At 34.8% G+C, this 21,048-nt stretch overlaps 1 protein-coding gene across 1 annotated transcript in view; it reads left to right on the top strand.

The window, feature by feature from the left end:
* TBC1D22A (TBC1 domain family member 22A) overlaps positions 1 to 21,048 on the top strand; it is a 148,855-nt gene that overhangs the window by 106,554 nt on the left and 21,253 nt on the right. Inside the window, exon 12 of the mRNA XM_026046430.1 lies at positions 2,393 to 2,488. Within this exon, the coding sequence (XP_025902215.1) occupies positions 2,393 to 2,488 (96 nt within the window). The remainder of the gene's footprint in view (positions 1 to 2,392; positions 2,489 to 21,048) is intronic.

The raw sequence follows: 21,048 nt of genomic DNA, 5'->3' as shown, positions 1-21,048 counted from the left end.
TCTTAATGCAGGCAATTTTGTTTGTTAGCTATTGACTTTATTTCTACTTTCTTTTTCATCGCCTGATTCTTACTCTACTGTCATCCCCTCATCTTGAAAGACATAGTCTTGATTTTTTTTTCCACCTGCAGAATATTCAACTTTCTACTTCTTTGTCTACAAAGATTTATTCTTTATCTCTACAAAGATAGTTTTATTCATTATCTGCTGTCATCTGCATTTCTGTTCATTTCTTTTTCTGTTCAACAGTCTTAGCCCACTTGTATTTGCTACCTCTATCCAAGCCTCCATCCCATAACCATCACAGTCCTTCTTTAATTACAAATGCTTGAGCTGATCCCCTCCTCTTCACACTTACCCATTCCGTAAAGTAGTTCTTTAGAGTAGATCTTTAGGTAAACATACAGTGTAGTCCACCAAATTATTCTAACTTTTCCTATATTTTCAGACATTGAGCTAGTTCTTACTGTGTCAGAAATTTTTCACCAAAAACAGCATAAACCTTTGGGATAGGTTTAAAGACTGCATTGGACTTTACATCCTGCTTACCTCCCAGTCTTGAAGAAGGTGTCATTTTTACAAGACCATATTCTGAATTGCACAGAAATATAAACATATAATGTTAACCTAAAAGCTACTGCTAACAAGATTTTTTTTTAATTTATAAAAGAATGTGAGAATTTGATTGTAACTCAGTACTAAGAAAAACTAGAAAACAAGAATTTCCAGACTTCATTTAGGGAAACTTTAAATATTTTATTGATTTTTTTTTTAAGAAAATGCTATATAAGTATCAAAGACTTAATTTAAGAAAGAAAGTATTGCAAGCTTTGTAAACTTTGTTTACCAAATAGTTGTTTTCTTTAAATAGACATTCTGCACTTTTAGACGTCAGGAAATTTCTTAAATACTGCCAGAGTCATGTTTCATATGATAAGTGGTAGCATCAATTTTCTTTCAACTATATATTCTTGAGGTATTATTTTTATGTTTTTACATAAATTAACTTTCCATTCTGAGGAAAATGCCAATGCTAAAGTAAAAAATGTGGATATTTCAGGAGAATAGCAATAAATACATGATATTGAATTCTGTAAAATTTAGTTTAACATTGTAAATTGGACTTTGACTGATTCAAACAAGCTCCAGACGGAGTCTTACTAAAACTATGTTCTGTTTGTCCCAAGATTTTATATTGTGCTATCATGTTATTCAAGCACAGTTTTCCTAGAAAAGGAAAAATATCTCATAATCAAAATATTCTTTTTTCTATTTCCCAATGTAATTCATTTCTATTTTCATCTCAAAGTACACTTTAAAACTTAAAACCTATCTGAAAATAACGGGCATCTCATATTCACTCTTAAAAGTTTGGACAGGATGACTGTGGTGTTTGTACCAACCTCCTCCACTTCAGAAAAGTAACTTTTATCAGTCAAAGGTGGAGGAGAACAAGAAAATACTGCGAGAAGAAATCCTTTCCTACTCCACCGTCCATTGCAGTGGGGTTTGCTGTACAGTTTTATGAATATTATGAAAGAGCATGTTGTTTTAGTTCAATACTGTGTATTTCCCAATAAGCTGCAATTTTTGAAACGACTTAGGATATGAAAAAAAATTTACTGTGTTTTAAGAAGATATATTTAGGAGATATTATGGATTATTTAGACATCGGCATTTAAATATCCCTGCATTTGTCAAATTCTGTAGTTAATTTCATAATTATTTTTAAATGGTATTTTAATGAGATTTATGAGAGATGAGAATTATGTAGCATTAGTGCACAGCGATCACAGATAATTTAGTGTCATAATGATTTTTCAATTCCAAGTGGATGGAGAAAATAAAATCCAAAAACTTAATCAATGAGGTCTTTTAAAGGTAGAATCTCGTATTTGTCTAAATTCTCTGGAATGATCATGAAAAAAATAATTTCTAGTAAGACTTTTTTTAAAGTGAATATATCTGGTGATTGGAAGTAAGACCAAATGTGTATAGAAATCTTAGTTGCTAAAGGCTTTATTTGTGCTACGAGGTGGAGAACTGGAACTTTTGTTTATCAGGAGAGTGTTCTTTAGTGAGAAGCTTTCAATTAGGCAAATATTGACAAAGTTGTATGTTCAGAAAATGTTAATAACCTAACATAGCAGAATTTGTAATCAAAAAGCTCTATTAATATAAAATGAAACTACCACACTTAATGGAGATGAAGTACACATTCATGCTTTAATGTTGATCTACATAATACAGTATTTCAGGATGGATACAATCCATCCACAAGAGATTTAGTTGACTTTTTTAGTTGGTATTAAGTGGCATAAAAATATACAAGGTTTTAAGTATGTTGATGAAAACTGTGACTTTGTACATTGAAATGCTATTTTCTTTTCAGTCTGAACCAGAGGGTTTTTCTCACTTCCACTTGTACGTCTGTGCTGCCTTCCTTGTCAGGTGGAGGAAAGAGATCCTGGAAGAGAAAGACTTTCAAGTAAGTTAAGACATTTTTGTTATACAAAAAAAAAGAAGGTATTTTTCAAGAACAAGGTAGTATTTATTAAATGCAGGGTCGTATGTTTAAACGGGGATGAAACGATGGAGAGCCAGTAGCAGTTGCGCTGACTGACGATGTCTGACAGAGAGAGTTGTTCCAAAACTGTTAAACCTGAAGTGATTGACTGTGAGCAGTACGAGATGAGTTTTCTTTGTCCATTCTGGAAAAATTGCTGCTCAAACCAAGAAGAAGGTTTCTGGGTACACTATAATAAAAAAGCTTTGATATTTTATGGAGGCAATTTCTGAAAAGGTGTCTTGAGGATGTTTTCTTTTTTTAATCTTAAATGCTGCATTGGAGTTATGTATTTATAATTTACATCTGTAAAATGGTACAGCAGCCGGACAAAATGGTGTTTCAGAATATTTCAGAATATTTCAGAATATTTAAGGTTGGAAGGGACCTCTACAGATCATCTAGTCCAACCTTCCTGCTCAAGCAGGCACACCTAGAGCACGTGGCACAGGGTGGCATCCAGGCGGGTTTTGAAGACCTCCAGAGAAGGAGACTCCACAACCTCCCTGGGCAGCCTGTTCCACTGCTCTGTCACCCTAACAGTAAAGAAGTTCCTCCTCACCTGGAGACGGAACTTCCTGTGTTCCAGCTTGTGGCCATTACCCCTCGTCCTATCGCTGGCCACCAGTGAGAACAGCCTGTCCCCTTCCTCCCTGCATTCTCCCTTCCTGAACTTATACATATTAATCATATCACCTCTGAGCCGCCTCTTCTCCAGAGAAAACAGGCCCAGCTCACTCAGCCTCTCTTCATACGAGAGATGTTCCATTCCCTTAATCATCCTGGTTGCCCTTCTCTGGACCCTCTCCAGAAGCTCCACGTCTCTCCTATACTGGGGTGCCCAGAACTGAACACAGTACTCCAGGTGCGGCCTCACCAGAGCTGAGTAGAGGGGCAGAATCACCTCCCTTGACCTGCTGGCAACGCTCCTCCTGATGCAGGCCAGGATGCCATTGGCCTTCTTGGCCACGAGGGCACACTGCTCACTCATGGTTAACTTAGTGTCAACCAGGACTCCCAGGTCCCTCTCCGTGGAGGTGCTTTCCAGCAGGTCGACCCCTAATCTGTACTGATGCCTGGGGTTATTCCTCCCCAGGTGCAGGACCCTGCACTTGTCCTTATTGAACCTCATGAGGTTCCTCTCTGCCCAACTCTCCAGCCTGTCCAGGTCCCTCTGGATGGCAGCACAGCCCTCCGGAGTGTTGGCCACTCCACCCAGCTTGGTGTCATCCGCAAACTTGCTCAGGGTGCATTCCGTGCCCTCGTCCAGGTCATTGATAAATAAGTTGAACAGCACTGGGCCCAGCACTGACCAGCACTGTGTTCTTTCTTTCAAAAATGCTAGACAAGCAGCTTTTTAAAATAAGAAGCCTATTTTCAGTGGTAAATAAAGGCTTGTAAGAGTATTTGCTCCTGGCCCCTGTGTTTCAAAACCTTTCTTACATTTGTTCAGCAAAGAGCATTTCAGGTAGTAATTTGGAGTGGGGTTTGAATAGAGTGAAAAGGCAACTGATTTCCCTACTTATGTAGTTCAGTTATGTCTGCGAGCTGGAGTACTTTCACATAGGTACTTCAGATTGACTTCTGCTTTGGTACCTGTGCAATTCTTAGAAGGAATTAAAGGCCTGAAAAAAGCCAACTGTGAGCAAACCATGCTGCAAAGTCTGCACCATTTCCTGCTCCTGGAAATGGCCTTTGACTATGTTCTGTTCAGCTAACTGAACTTGAATAGCCTTGTACAAATGCACCATTGTGTAAATCCGCATTGATTCAGTCTACTTCATATTTCTTCATTACATGATTTGTTGAGAGCACTTTAAGTGCTCAACCTCACAATAAATTAACACCTAAGAGTACAGCACAACATATGAAACTTATGTTAAGTCCTAACCCTGTTGTCTTATTTTGTCAAAAAACAACCTTAATTTCAGTAGCCTTGCCTGTCACTGTGATGGTACCCATTACATTTTTAAGGTGATTCCTTGTACCAAAGCTCATAACATTTTTCCCCTTTCTGCCAAATACAGGACAACTATATTCAATATAAATAGTAATAGGTAAAGTACTATGAAGGTTTGCTTTATTTTGCTTAGATATGTTCAGATTTGGTCATTCATGTTAATTATTTCTTTATGGTTTAAATAAAATCAAAATAAATAAAATAAAAAGCTACTAAAATAGAATGTAAATTATGCAAATCAAGAACACACCAGAAGACATTTATTTATTAGATAACTTCAGATTGCTTATCACACAAAAAATGCACTTTTGAGGAAACAAAAGTCTGTCTTGTGTAACACGACCTTTTAAAATGACCGAAGTGTTATTTATTCTCCAGATGACACTTGTCTCCCACAGGCCAAAATAAAATCTGGTATTCTTCCCCTTTGTTAATAATAGCTCTAGAGCCTATTGCGTCTCTACCAAGTAGCTAGCTCAAATAATAGGGGTTCAAAGAGCGGAAAACTGGGAATTTCCAATGTGCTGCTGGAGTGCTCAGCTTCCGTGTGATTCACTTTATTCAGAATCTTGGTAGTTTTTGCACTTGGGCCCATAATTTTGTGATCTGTAAATTATTTTGTGAATCCCCCAGCAGTCTCTGGCACGCACAGTGTTGTATTCCTTTCTCAGCCTGGTGCACAGATGATGCAAGTTTCTCCTAAATATCAGCCTGAGGGTCCGGAGCTTTAGTACAAACTGGGAAGACTCATGCATTTGTTCCTTTTACACATCTGTTTGATCTTTTTCAGCAGAATTTTAAATCTCACAGGCATTTTAAGGTAGAGTGATTTCCTCAGTGGGACATCAAGTGTGATATTCTGCCAGATGGGGCACTGAGCAGGGCTTGAATCAAAGATCTATACTGAAGAAGTTGATTATGTAATATTTTATTATTATTTGATGAAATATGTGTTACCAGTATGAGAGGCAGGAGAGGGATGGAAAATAATTTTTGGTCTTATATTATTTCCCTTTAAGGTTTTAGATAGATGAACAATGTAATGTATGCTATCAGGGAAAATATTTGATATTTATTTTTCTTCATATGAGCATATTAGTTATAGACTTATATACTAAATGTTCAACTGTTCATGATAATTAATACAGAAACTTGTGTGTGTGTGTGTGTGTACATGACTTTTTTTTCCTTATACACTTGTTTAAGGTGAAAGTGATGGTGAGGAACATAGGCAAGTAGGTAGAGGAAGAAACCAATGTACAAGAAATACTGATTTTCTTATTTTTAACATCTTAAAAACAATAAAAAACATAATGGAAGTAGCTGTATTGGTAATCATAGTTCATCTTTGGAACACTATTGAATATTTTAACTCTAACCTTGATACTGCAGTTCAGGTACGCTCTTAATTTGATTTGCTTTCAGTTCTACTTAAGTGGAACTATTTGCAGTATATGAAGTTAAACAAATTAGTAATCCCTTGCTGACTCAAGACCTGTTATTGGAAAATAAATATTCTATGCTAATATCTTTCATATAGACTTATTGTCTGATGTGCTTCGTACTGTCAATGAAATATGACAGTAAAAGCACTGAAGCATGTTACATACTGATATTGAAAATATGTAATGGTTTTGTGTTGAATTTATAGACATATGTCTGATTTTAACAGAAGATTTTGCCTGCTTACGTTTTAAATTAAAATCTGTTTAGGATGTTGTTAAAGATCCAAATAGAAATTTGAGGAAGTAGTTTGTTAAAGATTCAAAAAAATGGGCAATATTAGCTATTAAATTTCAAATGTTCATTTGATACAAATTATAAAAGAGATATTTATACATTTCTGTAATTTTGGTTAAAAGTTTCAATAGAGCTAAATTATGTATTTTAAATTGTAATTTGAATTCTGATGAAACTATTAGGTGGAATACTGAGTAATTAGATGAAATTAGGTGAAATAGAATCATGGAATGCTTAAGGTTGGAAGGGACCTCAGAGGTCATCTAGTCCAACCCCCCTGCTCATGCAGGGTCACCTAGAGGATGTGGCACAGGGCTGCATCCAAGCAGGTTTTAAAGATCTGCAAAGGAGGAGACTCCACAACCTCTCTGGGCAGCCTGTTCCTGGGCTGTGTCACCCTCACTGTCAAGTGTTTCCTTAAGTTCCTGTGGAACTTCCGATGCCTCAGTTTGTGGCCGTTTCTTCTAGTCCTAAATACTGAGCAATGAAAGTAACAGCTTCTTTAAATACGGATCATTTATATATAAATAATAACAGAAAACGAATTCTGTTCAGAAAGTGTGAATTATTTTCACCTTTAAAACAGCACCTGATGATTTTATGTCATATAATCTGTTCGATTGGAAAACAGCTCTGTGCTTTTCACTAGCGACAAAAAGGTTAATGAAGTTGGTTTGAGGAAGGAGTCTGTGTCTTGAGCAAGACACAGATGAAAGATGAAAGATTTCTTCCCAATAGCGCTGTGCTGTCTTTACCTCCAGTGAGAATTTTGTGTCTCAGCAGATGGAGAGGGATGACTGAAGAGCATGTTGCAGTAATTAGTTATTCCTGCATGGCATTCACTTCTTCCTGAAGATCAGTTTTAATGAGAACTATTTTTTTTTTTAAAGTCATTCCACCTGTTTGTCTTTTTGTAAGCTTGAATTTGCCCTGTCAAATCAGGTTGATGTTTCACCAGGACATGTATGTCTTCTTCTAGATTAAATTAGCTTTTTCCAGTAACCTTTTCATGGCAGCTCATCTGATTTGACCAGCAACTTGCAGTTACTAGGGGGAGGGAGGAGAAAAAAGTTACTGATCTGCCTGTTTACCCCTAACTTCTTCCGTCTGCTCAGTCATTGCCACACAGGCATGCAAATAGTTGTGACTGAATACTAGATATCCAAGGCAAACCTATAAAATATTGTGCAAATAACTTCCTGTATAGGTTCCTTCAACTAGAAGGTTCTATCTGTAATTTCCGATTCTGGCTTTTTGTTTGTAATAGTGTACGAAACTCTACATAGTATATATAATTTGTGTTCTTCTTGGAAAGGATTTCCTGCAACTTTCTTGTAACTTTATCGCGATTTGATACCTTGAATTCTCAAACCTAGGTCCTTTGCAAAATGACTATTGTGAGTCTTGTTATTTGTGATAGACACAGTACGTCCATGCCATACAAAGCATTTCAACCATACTTCAATACCAGTCCTGCCCACCAGCCCGATACCCTTGATATTTTGTGGTTAGAAGGAAAAAAAAAAAAATCTTTAAGTTTCTGTAATTGCAAGACAGGCTTTCAGAAATTGTAGCCACATGTGTCTTCCAGAGCGCTTCCAAAAGCTGATTTGCTTACAGCTGCCGTTGGTGAAGATCAGAAGTGCCAAATTGCTTTTCTGTTTTTTGATAAGTAAAGTGATTGCAATGAGGAATGGTAAAGAAATCTTTTCAAATTTGCATTTATAAGAGTAAATAAATTTAAATGAGAAGACAGAAAGACATCTCCTTCAGGGCAAGCCAACTTTTTGCTAACCCCTTCTGCTGTTGATACTAATGGAAAAGTAGGAGTACTCCTCTTCCAATGAATTCTGTATTAGGTAAATTGTATTCAGGTCATTTATATTTCTCTAGCAAAGTGAACTAATTTGTATGCAGACACAGGATACCTAATTTTATCCCCTACATTCTTTCATTCATTCAATGTCTTATTTATCCTGGGGAAAACAGCAGCCAAGAATACAATCCCTTATATTTTTGTAGTTAAAAACTCCTTCTGCATTTTTTTGATAAATTTAGATGTTATATGATAGTCCAGGTGCAGATACCCTGGAAGAAAAATGTCTTTTTGTTTTAAATTAGTAGACTCCTCTGAAGTCTATGAGTAGGTGAAGGCTGACTAAGGTTCTAATTAAATAAAAATAAAAAGGATGAGATTAAGAAAGTCTGCTTGCTTGAATCCAGAATTACCCTGTGAATTCTCATGGGCTATTTCATACCTCATTTTGTGAGGCATAACAATTCCTTCTTTATGAAGTACTTGTGTTTTATTTAAGATAGATAAATTTTTAGTTCTCCTTGGCACTGGACTTTGATTAGCAAATTATGCCATGTAAGCCAAAATGTATCTTTAATAGCTTTGTCCATTTCCTTATATTTTTGATATAGTCATTTGTGATGTTTAGGTCTTCAAATTATATCACCTTCATGCATAAATATATTCTGTGTTTATGAAGCACTTAATGGAACACAAGTTTAGATGTGACATTCTTGGTCCCATGTCCTATATGTACATATTAATATAAAAATGAACTTTAAGGAAGACGTTGGTCTTCCTTAAGCCTGAAAAGACTGAAACAGAAATGTATTTTAAGTTTCCACCTGTACCAGTGAGTTGCAGGCAGAACGAAGAGATATGAGGTGCTATTTGCACAATACTCTCTCTCTTTTACTGCAAGAGGCCATATCAGAAATTCTATAATACAATCCTTTTGTATATACACTTTAGCATGACTACTTTTGAACTTATATATTTGGATAAGCACTTCTTGAAATGAGTTTCACACACTTATTTGAAAGTTTTTACTGTTTATTGTTTTTTCTAAATTTCAACTACTGCGTTTTTCACTTACCAGATTGCATGCACATTAGCTAACAAAAAAAAAATGAGAGAGAGAGAGAATTCAGTCTAATCATATCAAACTACTTCCAAACCTTTTGAAGTCTGCTCATCAGTAATCATTAATCATTTCACATTGTTCTACCCTGCATACATAATATTTTTTTCTTGAGGCAGATGAAAAGTGGTACAGTCTGGATGACATCAGTACAGCTGAACATTGAATTGTTCTCCTAAATATGGCTTGACCTTTATTGATATGAAGTATTCTCCATTACCATTTTACTGAATTGAAATGTGATTAATGTTTTTAAATTGCTTTAAATGCTCAAGCTCGTAAAGGATAAGTTTTGTCAGTGCCAGTAACAGGAATACATTGCAGGGGCAGGCTGCTGTTTAGGTATTTCTCATCAACAAGGAAAGAATGCCTAGAATTAAAAAAAAAAAGAGAGAGAGAGAAATAGAGATTGGTTATTAGAGCTTTTCTGTGTGATTAGAGTTGTTCAAAACTGTGGACACATAAGTTAAATGGAACAGGTCATAATTCATATAGAAATTCTATATTCCTTCTGGCAACATACATGAAAAAAGCCTGCTTGTTTATCATCATGAAATTTAAAGGTGAGACGTTCAGAGACTGCAAAAAAGCCTGTCCATTACGTGTGTCTCTGCAGGAGAGCAGCAAGAGCAGCATTTATAGTGTCACTTGCTTAAAAGTAGTGATCGATATGAGTAGTAAATCAGCCTGATGCAGACAGGCTTTATAGCTTTTCAGAGACTTTTGTACAGTTCTTCCATTTTCTGCATTCTGTTTACAGTTGTGCAAAACTGTGCAGCAGTGAACTTGGATTTTGTGATACCTTCAATCAAATGTAACAGAAAATATTACAATTTTAGGCCACTGATTGCCTAAAATGTATTCTGAATATGTTTATGTGTATTTTTGTCTCAAAACAGGCAACTTAATCAGTGGATCTCCTAAGTTTAAGTTTCCCACAATCATTACTGTGTGCCATTAGCTGTGACACATATTTAACAGTCATCAGTGTTACAGTTTTATTGCCCATCACTTTTTCAAATCTGTCCATTTTTGAGTTTTGAATAAATAAAAATGTAGCAAAGTATGTGCATTTTTATATATTTATTTATATTTGACAAATAAGAAAATACCTGTAAGCTGTTTCTTAATTCTTCACCTCTCATAATATTGTTGGAGGAACATCACTTTTAAACTGAAAACTCCTGTCAGAAAATTTAAAAGTTTTGATTTGGAAAAATACCCTCCCAGACCCTCAAATGTATACCAATATCTTTATTTTCTTAGTTATATTGATTATATATGAGAATCCTCTTATGTACCCCCACTAGTGGCTTTTATTATACCCTGCCCTGATTCAAGATGATGGAAAAGGCTCCACTTGCTTACGGAGCAGAGGCTTTAGCAAAGGCACCCAGCCCAGAGTACACATAAATACATATGGTTCCACAGACCATTTTCCTTGACAAAAAAACCTCTTTGTTTCCTAGCAAAGTGCTGGCCTTTTCTCAAGGATAGTCTTTTGTGTTCCAGCTTCATTTTGGTTTGCTACAATTTACCCTGCTGTCTAGAAAATCCCTATAGCTAAGGCTCAAAAATGTTTAAATAAATAATCATGTATGTACAATCAGAAAAAAAACTTGGATACTATTCCCATATAGCTAATACTGGAAAGAATTTAACAGATTAACTTTCTCACGATAAGTTGGTCGTCAACTCATGGTATAAGTTGTTTATGTTCATTTTAATCTTTTTGAACCAGATTTTGTTCTTTCTGCTGTCTGTTTGGTCAAATATAAGAAATCATTGTGGGGTGTGAAACAAGATGTTTGCAGGTGAGTGTAAGTTTTGGCAATAGACTTGTGAACAGATGTTTCATGTGAAGTCTTGAGCATTTTGCAACCGAGTACACTGTTTTTAGACATTGTTCTGTGCATCTGCCTTGTAAAATTGAAGCCTTTTGACTTATTTCATGCCACTTGTCCATGTCCTATTTAGTTGTTCTTGTTTCATTATCATAAAATTCAATACACTAGAGAATGAAGGACAACTCTTTCATAATGTAGTGTCCCAAGTGAAAGCATTTGATTTTAAGACTTGATGGGGAGGAGAGAATCATTAGGCTTTGTTTTGATGATACCTTATGGTTGCTTATCTTCTGCCCTGCTCCATAAAGGCATTAGAACAAGAAGAAATGGCCTCAAGTTGCACCAAAGGAGGTTCAGGTTAGATATTAGAAAGAATTTCTACAAGGAAAGAGTGGTGAAGCATTGGAACAGGCAGGCTGTCCAGGGAAATGGTGGAGTCACAGGCTCAGCTATATTCAAGAAACGTGTAAATGAGACGTTTAGGGACATGGTTTAAAAGGTATAGTGGTGATGGGTTTATGTTTTGATTTGATGATGCTGAAGGTCTTTTCTGATGATTCTGTGATCATAACTTTTTTCTAGTAAGTTTGATCCCAATTTGAAATTTGATATGTAATGCCTGAAGACAAATATATTGCATGTATTTTAGAAATTTCTTAGTTGTGACTTTTGATAACAATGAAAATATATTAAATTATTGAAGATATTTTATGTTTTCAGGTTGATATCTGTAGTATTTTCAAGTCAATTATAATGCAAAGGTTGATATTGTGGAAACGAATGTTACTATTAAAAATTTCTAACTATAATTAAAATAGTACCATTTGTTTGGTACTAACAATGGAAATGAGTGGACTTAAGTCCACTTTCTGTGGACTTAACCACTGTATATTTACACTGCTTAAACACAGCTCTACTCCCCCCCTTGTTATTAGCTACTTCACATATGCGGAGAGTGGAGAGGACAATATACAAGGCAGACAGTAAATGACCACTAGTCATGACTCATGACTCATTTTTTTCCATTATTCACCAATATGATGTTCTTTGGGACTGAGCAGCAAGATATCAAGGTCATTCTTGGCTTACAATATTTCTCTTGATGGTATAAAATGTTCTGTGCTGCAGAGTCGAAAACTGATATCATCTTAAAAAAGAGAAAAATTGTTAAGTTTAATACAGATAAAAATCCAATATTCCTTAAATGTGGTTAAGCTTGGTTTATGATATGAATGCAAAACGTGAAATTTCTTTAATTTTTACTATCTAAGCTTCAGTAATCAAAGATACAAGTAATGAGGACCATCTTATTCATCAACATGCCTTAGACTTTGACTTAGTGTTAGTAATTTTCTCAACTATGGCTATAATTCCCAAATTTTGCTGGATTCATGAGAGGGATTTGAATGATTAATGCTGTTAAGTGATAAAACATTCAAGCGTGATTTTGAGCATATTTAGAATTAAAATATTAATAGAAAATATAGCTGCTGAATGCAGTAGTTTAATGTACAAGACATTGAAAAGATTCATAAAGAAATAAAACATTAGGGACTAGATTCAATTGTCATACTGAACATAAGCTGATAGTAATGTTGGACTTCATTGATTTAACTGTTAGACATTAGAGATTTAGTTCAAACTTTCAGCTTGAGTAAGTTATCATTTCATTGACATAACTAATCTATAAAAATATATTCAAGATGTTATAGTAAGGAATCTGTGTTGCAGATTCTTTTTTCTTCATGATTCTAAGATACAGGCATTCTTGTCTGTCTAACAGACATCTTTACCCATGCTGTCATCATCCAGTGTCTTTATTACTGCAATGTCCTTTTCTTTGGCTTTGACAAATGCATCTTTGCTTCATTTATATTCATTCAGACTGCATAGAAGCTGTAAAGATCATTCTTCAGCCCATCATTCTCTTCTTGCTTTGCACCCTTTTCGGTTCCCTTTTCTCTATAGCATCAGGGAAAACTTTGCTTTCAAGGCCTTTGATGGACTACCACCAACAATTACATGTCCCCTCATATTCTGTAATGAGATATTGTCTGCCAGCTGATCAGCCAGTGATGACAGATTGATCACACACATAAGTTCTCCAGAAAGTTGCTATTTCCCATGTTGACCATTTTAATTAAATGGGACACCTAATATAGATCTTCACAGCTACTTTTTCTGAATCTTTATGCAAGTTCTCTTTTTTCTTTTTCCTTTTTTTTTGGTGATGCCTAGAATAGATTTGACAAATAGGTTTCTGGTCTGTTAATGCTACTTAGCAAAACTGATGAGGGTTTTTTTTTTCTCTTTTATTTTATATGAATGTGTTGTCTCTTGGAGTCCATCACTTTTTGATCAAGATCTTTTTAGATATTTAGGTGTTTTTTAGATGTGTGGAAGGTTTAATGTTAATACAAAATTTGCTAACTGGAATTTATACGTAATTGCTTTGGATTTTGATTTAGCAGAGTGATACAGCAATGCACTTACATCGCAATGCAGGTACAAATTCTGCTTAGCAGAGTACAGCAATTGCACTCTATAGTTGAATCAAAGCATAAACATGAATCTCATAGCCAGTACACAAGATTTGTTGCCCATCATGATGCCAGATCCCCAGTTGCCGAGGAGGAAGATGGGGCTGGAGCTCTAACCTGTAGCTCTCTTCAAACTTTTGTTTGTTATTTTTTTTAAGCCTTTTTTATTGGGCTGAGCCACACATAATCCCTGTGCTAATGTTCCAGGTGCGGAGTCTCCATTTTCTACCATCCCTGGCTTGTATTCCTATGTACTGCATCCAACGTTCTTTGCAAGGGTGCTGCTGTCATAACAAGTTTGTACTTCTCTGTGCTACATCATTTAGAGTACATCAAACATCACATTCTACATGGAGTAATTGGTTGTTATTGCTATCTGTGTAAAACTATGATTGTACTATGCAGTGATAAAACTAACCAAATTGGCATTAGACAGAAGAAAAGTTCAGACAGGACAAGGCCTCAGTCCTCTGAGGCCTTGCAAACTCAGTATCAAGCTTGTGGCTCATCCCTATTAATGGCCATATCATTTTATTGCTAAATTGCTATTACAATGTGCAGAGACAGGTTCTGAATTCTTGCAGGTAAACAAAACTGTGCAACAGACTCCTTGATGGGCACGTAGATGATCCTTTGTCACTTCCTGCATCCAGTAGTGACCAGGACCCATCTGGAGGTGGAGGCCAGCAACCAGTGCCCGGTGGCGTTCTCGGGGCTCTGGATCCTGCTCAGGCCCCGGGGCTGCCCTGAGAGCCCGAGTTTCTGCGTTACGGCTTCATCAGCCACTGGATGTCGTGCAGTCACAGCAGGCCAGGTCACTTGCTCAGAGACAAGAGGGCTTTGCAGAAAATTACAGAAGAGTAAACTAAGTATCTGTGATATGAGTAGAAATATCACTAGGTAAAATCATAGATTCATAGAATAGAAGCAAATATAATACACATGCTATTTTTACAAAAATTATATCTCTAAAATGAATTTTGTCCAGCTGTAGGTTTGCATTTCTTTAATTCAGGGACAGACAGTTAACAAGTAGTTGTTACATTTAACTGATACAGGCAGTTTATTTAGAAGAAAGGTACTCTCCAGTTTTCCAATTTCCTTTACTATTGAGATAAATTCTCTCTTTTTATTTTTTTATTTTTTTTTCTCTTTTCTTTCTTTTCCTCCTTGCACCAACTGTGGCTAATCTGACGGTTTATCACTCTGTTCAGTCTTCCCTGAGCTGTAACCTCAGCTTATCTCCTGAGAGCCTCAGAGCCTTCTTGCATTGCAGGGGCTGACTGATCCTACCAGCCAGCCGACACGTCTGCTTCATACCTGATGGAATTTCTAGTTAAATGTAAGTTGTATTTGGTCATGAATATCTAATCAATCTAGCCATCTTTCTAATCATGTCCCTTTAGGACATGACGTGTGAAGCTTTACCGTTTTGGAGGCTCTTGGGTTATTAAGAGATTGGTCATTGTATATCTGCTGCCAGCAATTTTATCTGTCTCTGAAGTGACTGCTTAGACTGTTTTTTTGTTTGTTTGTTTGTTTTTTGTTTGCTTTGGGTTTTTTTGTTTGTTTCTTTTTGTTTTTGTTTCTTTTCAGTCAAGCAAAGGTTTGTCACCATTGGAGTATACTTAGGAGGATAGTTATACAGGGCTGTATAGCTTGTGTTCTAGTTGCGAAGCCCCACAAGTTCCAGCTTTTGTTTGAAGGTAATAGCAACCTATTTTGCATAAATAGAATGAGTCCTTGTTTCGGTTTCCCTATGCCCAACAGCTCCTTCCCTTCTGGCCTGTCTCTCCTACGCTACCAAACTCTTTTCTTTCAGAAACTTTGCAGCTATGCTAGAAACTTCATGATCACATCTTCTATCTGCTCTTTCTGGCTTACATTAATCATGTTGTCACTAACGTACCAATCACTCACTAGCCTTAAAATATGAGATATGACAGTGTCATACCACCTGGCTACTCCAATATTTCACATCTTCCTACATTCAATTAAGTGACTTAAGTGTGTTTATCCAAGTATCTTTGTTGCTTATCAGTAATTTCAGGCAAATATAATTTGAGCAGTCATTTTGTGCTAACAGCATTACCAACTCAGTTGTGTCCATTTAACTTGCACTTATGTTTTCTTGCTTTCTTGCTTTACTGTAGATATATACACCTCCTCATTAAGCAAAACTGACCATACTTTCTAATGTTTATGTGTATATGTCATACAAAAAGAAGCTGTCAAAAATAAAATGGTCTAAAATCTCTACTCCTTACAATCTTTATGTTTATTATTGATATATTTATTATTGATATGGTTATAAATTTAAATCCCCATATATCAATTCTCTACTAATTCATAGACTTCTGAGAAACAAGCAGCGTTTTTCACTAGTCTTTTCAACAGGGTAAAATTTATTTTTAGCAGAATTATTTGTCTCCTTTCTGAGGTACAAGGTAACTTCCATGGAAGATATTTATTGAAGGTATCGTACCCTGTTACAAGTACTCTGTGTTCATGAGTTTCTTAAGTTTTTGGAGACAATTTTTTAAACATAATACTTTTTTATTCTTGAATAGGTCATTTTTATTTTCTTGCTTACCTGGTTTGTCAGTTTGGGAAGTGTTTTGATATAATTCTATGGTTATTTTGTATCTTTTAATATATGTTTTAACAAGGGAAGGAAACTAAAACTTTTATTTTTCTCCACACATTTAATATACATATGTATTTTTACATTTATTCTATAGATAACCTTTTAGCATTTCTAGTTCCTAGAATAATTCAGGATGGACAGAATTCTAGGAGGTCCCTGGTCCCTTGAAGCAGGGTCAGCTCTGAGGTCAGGCCAGGTTATTCAGGGCTTCCTTCAGTCGGGTCTTGAAAGCCTCCAAGGACTGAGATGTGATGACCTGGATACGTCCTCCCAGGTTGTGTGGCCTGTGTTGTTGCTGGGAATCACAAATGTCTCGAGTTCAGACTCAGTGCTGGGTCAAAATCAAACCAAGCTAGCCTGAAATGCTTTGAATACCAGGCCAGAAGCCCTGAAGCTGACAATCAAAGTAAACTGAGATCTGATGGGATTTGACTTCAGTTTGATGCTTTTAGACTAGCCCGCTCTTTTGAACAGGGTAGCCTTTGAGCAGAGGATTTCTTGCCCCTCATCTCTCTAAGAACTGTGATAAGCCTGTGTAGACGCGGATCCTACAGTCTCACTCCTCCAGGCATGGAGGCTACCAGTGACTTTCCTATGACCACATCAAAACAGGTAAAGACAAAAATACTGTGAGCATGAAAAACTGTCTAGCCATGAAGAACTTGATTTCTAGCATTACTGGCGTTTTATTCCCTGCTGCTTTTTGAAGGCATTCATTGTATTGTCATGTATTGTAAGAACGTGGCAAGCATTTCATCCTGCAGCCTTAGAAATACCAACTTAGCCCCACAAATTATTTTCTCAAAATTTTAATATTAAACTAGAATATATGGGTTAGACTGCATGCCATTTGTCTTTTAATTTCAAGCAAGCTATTAATGCATGCCATTTGTCTTTTAATTTCAAGCAAGCTATTAATGCTTGAAGTAGTACCAAAGAGGAATTGTCTTGTTAGAAATACTTAGTGTATAAGACATGTTGTGCTTTAGCCCAAAGAAAAAATAAAATAGCTACTTCAGCTCTAAATATGTTTTCTTTTTTCTTCTTGTGAGTTTAAAGAAATATGAGTTTTTAGTAGAATATATATGCATTTTAGTCATAGGAAGATGATTTCTCAAACCTATAAGAAATAATCAGATGCCTAATCTCTACTTCTGATAATGTTAGTTTTAACTTTTCAAAATTAAATTAATAAAAAAAAGATTAATTTTGTTCTTCTACTGAAATCGAGTGAACACTATAGGGAATTTTCTTTGAGTGTATTTTTATTTTATTTAGGATTATTTTGATAGATCAAATAATGTGTTTTGTATACTTTAGCCAAGAATTGATTTAATGTATTTTATTGATTTGTTTTAAATTCTGCTATTACTATTCACTTTGTGTAGAGACCAATTAAATAATCGTTGTAAAAGTGTGACTTAGAAAAGGTATAACCAACATACCACTTTATCCCTGAATAATTGCCTTAATAGCTTCTTCAGAAACAGAATTTCTTGAGGAAGGGAATAGAAAGGATTACAAAAGACATAATACAAGGAGAGCTATATGAATTTAAGAACCTCTTGGGATTGTTCCAGTAACATTATTTACCAATATTTTCTTTCTCAAAACCTCACCATACCTAACACTTTCATGCTAAAAAAAGCTAGCTAAAGCTGACTCTCTAGTATTACATATATCTGTAAAGTTCAGCTGTTTTGCCAGAACTTTATTTCGTGATACTCCCAGAAACATGCATATTGTGGCGTGTGATTAGATTGATCCCATTAACCTTGCAGCATCATTGGTCATCCTTTCCTATTTGCCCCAGGAATTCATTCTCAATTTTTAAATGGAAAATGCTTAATGAAATTTGTGCTAGATAAAGTATTTTTTCTCTATTGTCTTCATTAATGTTGTTATTTTAATTGCTGAAACATGTTTAATATCGCTTAATGTCCTTTACTTGATTGTTTTTGTCCAAAGTCATCCTTCCCAAATGAATTGACGCGCAATAAATAGATGTAGCAATAAAAATGAATAGCAAATGCAACTTGCAGAGTGCATGAGGCTGACCTAGACTGAATGAAGTCTAATCATTGTGGTTTTAAAGGACATTTCTTTATGGACAGTGTTTTAGATTTCATTTCTGAGGTCTGTATATTCTGATGAGTTCCTAAAGCATTAAGGGGGTATGATCTTTAGGGATCAATGTTTTGGTGTAGTGAATAGGAATAGTGATTTTTTTTTTTTTAAGATGTATGTTTTGAAACTCTAGAAAGGACAAAATGTTCCAGTGGTTACTGATGCTGTATTTTATAGCACTGTTGTTTTGATGTTCTTGAAATAAGCTACAAACCTGAAATTATGCATGCATCCCTCTCTAAACTTGTGGCATCAAGTAAATATCTCCTTTTACAGTATTTCAGGATATGCCAGGTGTTTCTGTCTTGGCTATAATGTCTTATTTATTATTTTTGCTGGTTTATACTTAATATAAGAATTAAAAAAACACAGAGAGATTTCCTTAGTGCTGATACAATTGTAGAATCTTGCTTTGAATATGAACTACAAATTCGAAGACAGTTTTGTTGTTATTGCTCTTAAAAAAACAAACTAGTAGTCATATTGTTACAACTGATATCACCTATATATAATATATGTTCTTTCCCCACAATACCAGGGTGATATGATCAAGATATCAAAATATTGCAGGGTGATGATATGTTTTTAAAAAATTTAAAAAAACATGTTGTACAAAGGCACAGAAAACTGACAGTTTTGTTGTGTTCAACTGCAAAACATGCAGGGGCAACTGCTTTTAGCAAATCGGTACTGTTCACAAAACATGTCATTTAGTGTGCAAGCAGCACAGTGAATCCTAATTTATGAAAATGTCATATGGTACTAGAATTCATAAATCAGTAGCTTAAAATTAATTTGGTTGGAAGCTATATTTTTCCAATTTTTGAAATAATATTGCACAAAGACAAAAAAAAAAAACTATTCAAGGATAGAGTGCTCTTGACAATCTCTAACAAATCTAGTCATTGCATCCATGATTTTATTTAAATAAGTTTTGCTAAACTTTAAAAGATATTTTTGGCACAGTTTTCTAATTACATTTAGGTGCAATGTTGGAGTGATTAAATAGTTCATATCACATCTGAAAATCACCTTTATATCATACGAGAAATAGAATTCTAGTTCACTTATTCTAGAAGAAATAATGAGTTGAAAAATATTTGCATAAAATACAATGTGGATGAAGATATTATTTGTGTGATAAACTGTTGGGACGCACACAGAATAATGACTCATTTTTGTTCACTCATCCATACAGAACATTTTTTGATAATTCTCTGGGTCTTTGGATTACTTTAAGTGAGCAAGAATAATATTTCATTTTTGACTTAGCTACTTGATAAATGTTCAGCTCTGTTTTTAGTTTATGCAGCTGCCTACAATTAAATCGTACATGGAGAGAATTTCTATTAAAAGAATATTTACTTGGGCTTAGTAAGAATCAGTAAAATATAAATTGAAGACTTCACAAATAAGAATGTTTGCATGTATGCAGAACTATTCAAGTATGATTTGCAGAACATTTTACCAAGATGTAAAAATTTTACTCTTCCCATTTTATAAATGAGACTAATACATATCATTACTAATACTGAATAAAAAGTTATTGGCTGAAAATTAAATGAAAAAAATAGAACTGGGGATTTTATATATTTTAGATATATATATTTTATATATATATTTATATATATTTTATATATATCTATCTTAATATAGAATACATCTGTATACTACCATATTCCTTATTTTTAAAAGACATGTTTTTTAATATGTTTTATACATTGGTTTCTGTAATAGTTTCTACCTTCCGAGCCCCTAATACATGGGAGCAAAACTGCGTAAAACTTTCTTCCAATAGAGAAAAGAAATAACAAGCAGACATTTTAAGACTGAAAAACTTTAAAGGTCCTTATCTCCCTTCATGTAAAAATAAATTAACAAATAATCCAAAGCAGAAAACACTGTCTGTGCTATCTATTTTGGTAAAGACCAATGCTTTTTCAACATATCGGTTCTCTTATCTGTTTGTATCACCTTCCATTCCAACTATGATTTGCACACTGAAGCAGAACATAATGTTATAATTTACTATGATATTTCAATTAGCACCCATTAAAATAAAAATGCGTGGAACTGCTTTCTATTTGGGGAGATAGAGGTGATTGATCCTTACAAATTCCACTGAAATTCCATTTGAAGTCTAGACTTCATCTTTGCTACAGAATGTTCGTGTTGTATCTTGAATGGTTTCATCAGAATTATTTCATTTTCAGAGTAAATATTGAGTTTTTCTTAATTGCAGAATTATCATACTTTGTCTTCACTAAAGTTGTATGTGTTAACAAATTGAGCCTAAGGATAAAAATACATTTATGCCTGAAGGCACTATAGAAAAGCAATACCAGAGTATCAATTTGTCAACAAATTAGACTGAAACTAATTCAGCTGAAAGTGATGTGACGAATGCAAACCACAATGACAGAATTGGCTAAGAGAAAATGACAAGTGAATTTAGAAAGTGTTTTTTATTTATTTCATAGTGTCATTTTCTACAGACTTAATGAGGAGAATGCTAGACACTGAATAAATATAGATTTAATTTAAGGAATAATGATCTAAGAATATATTAAATAATTTTACAGATGTTATAAATTTAAACAGATTGGAAAAGATCCCAATCTATTTCACAGTAACTAAGTCTAGACATTCAGCAAGAGTTATTCAGCATACAAAATTATATTGCTG

The sequence above is a fragment of the Nothoprocta perdicaria genome, unplaced genomic scaffold (assembly GCF_003342845.1).
Source record: "Nothoprocta perdicaria isolate Ctin4 unplaced genomic scaffold, notPer1 scaffold_44, whole genome shotgun sequence".
Lineage (NCBI taxonomy): Eukaryota > Metazoa > Chordata > Aves > Tinamiformes > Tinamidae > Nothoprocta > Nothoprocta perdicaria.
The sequence above is the reverse complement of the archived record's forward strand: the minus strand, read 5'-3'. Positions and strand labels throughout refer to the sequence as shown.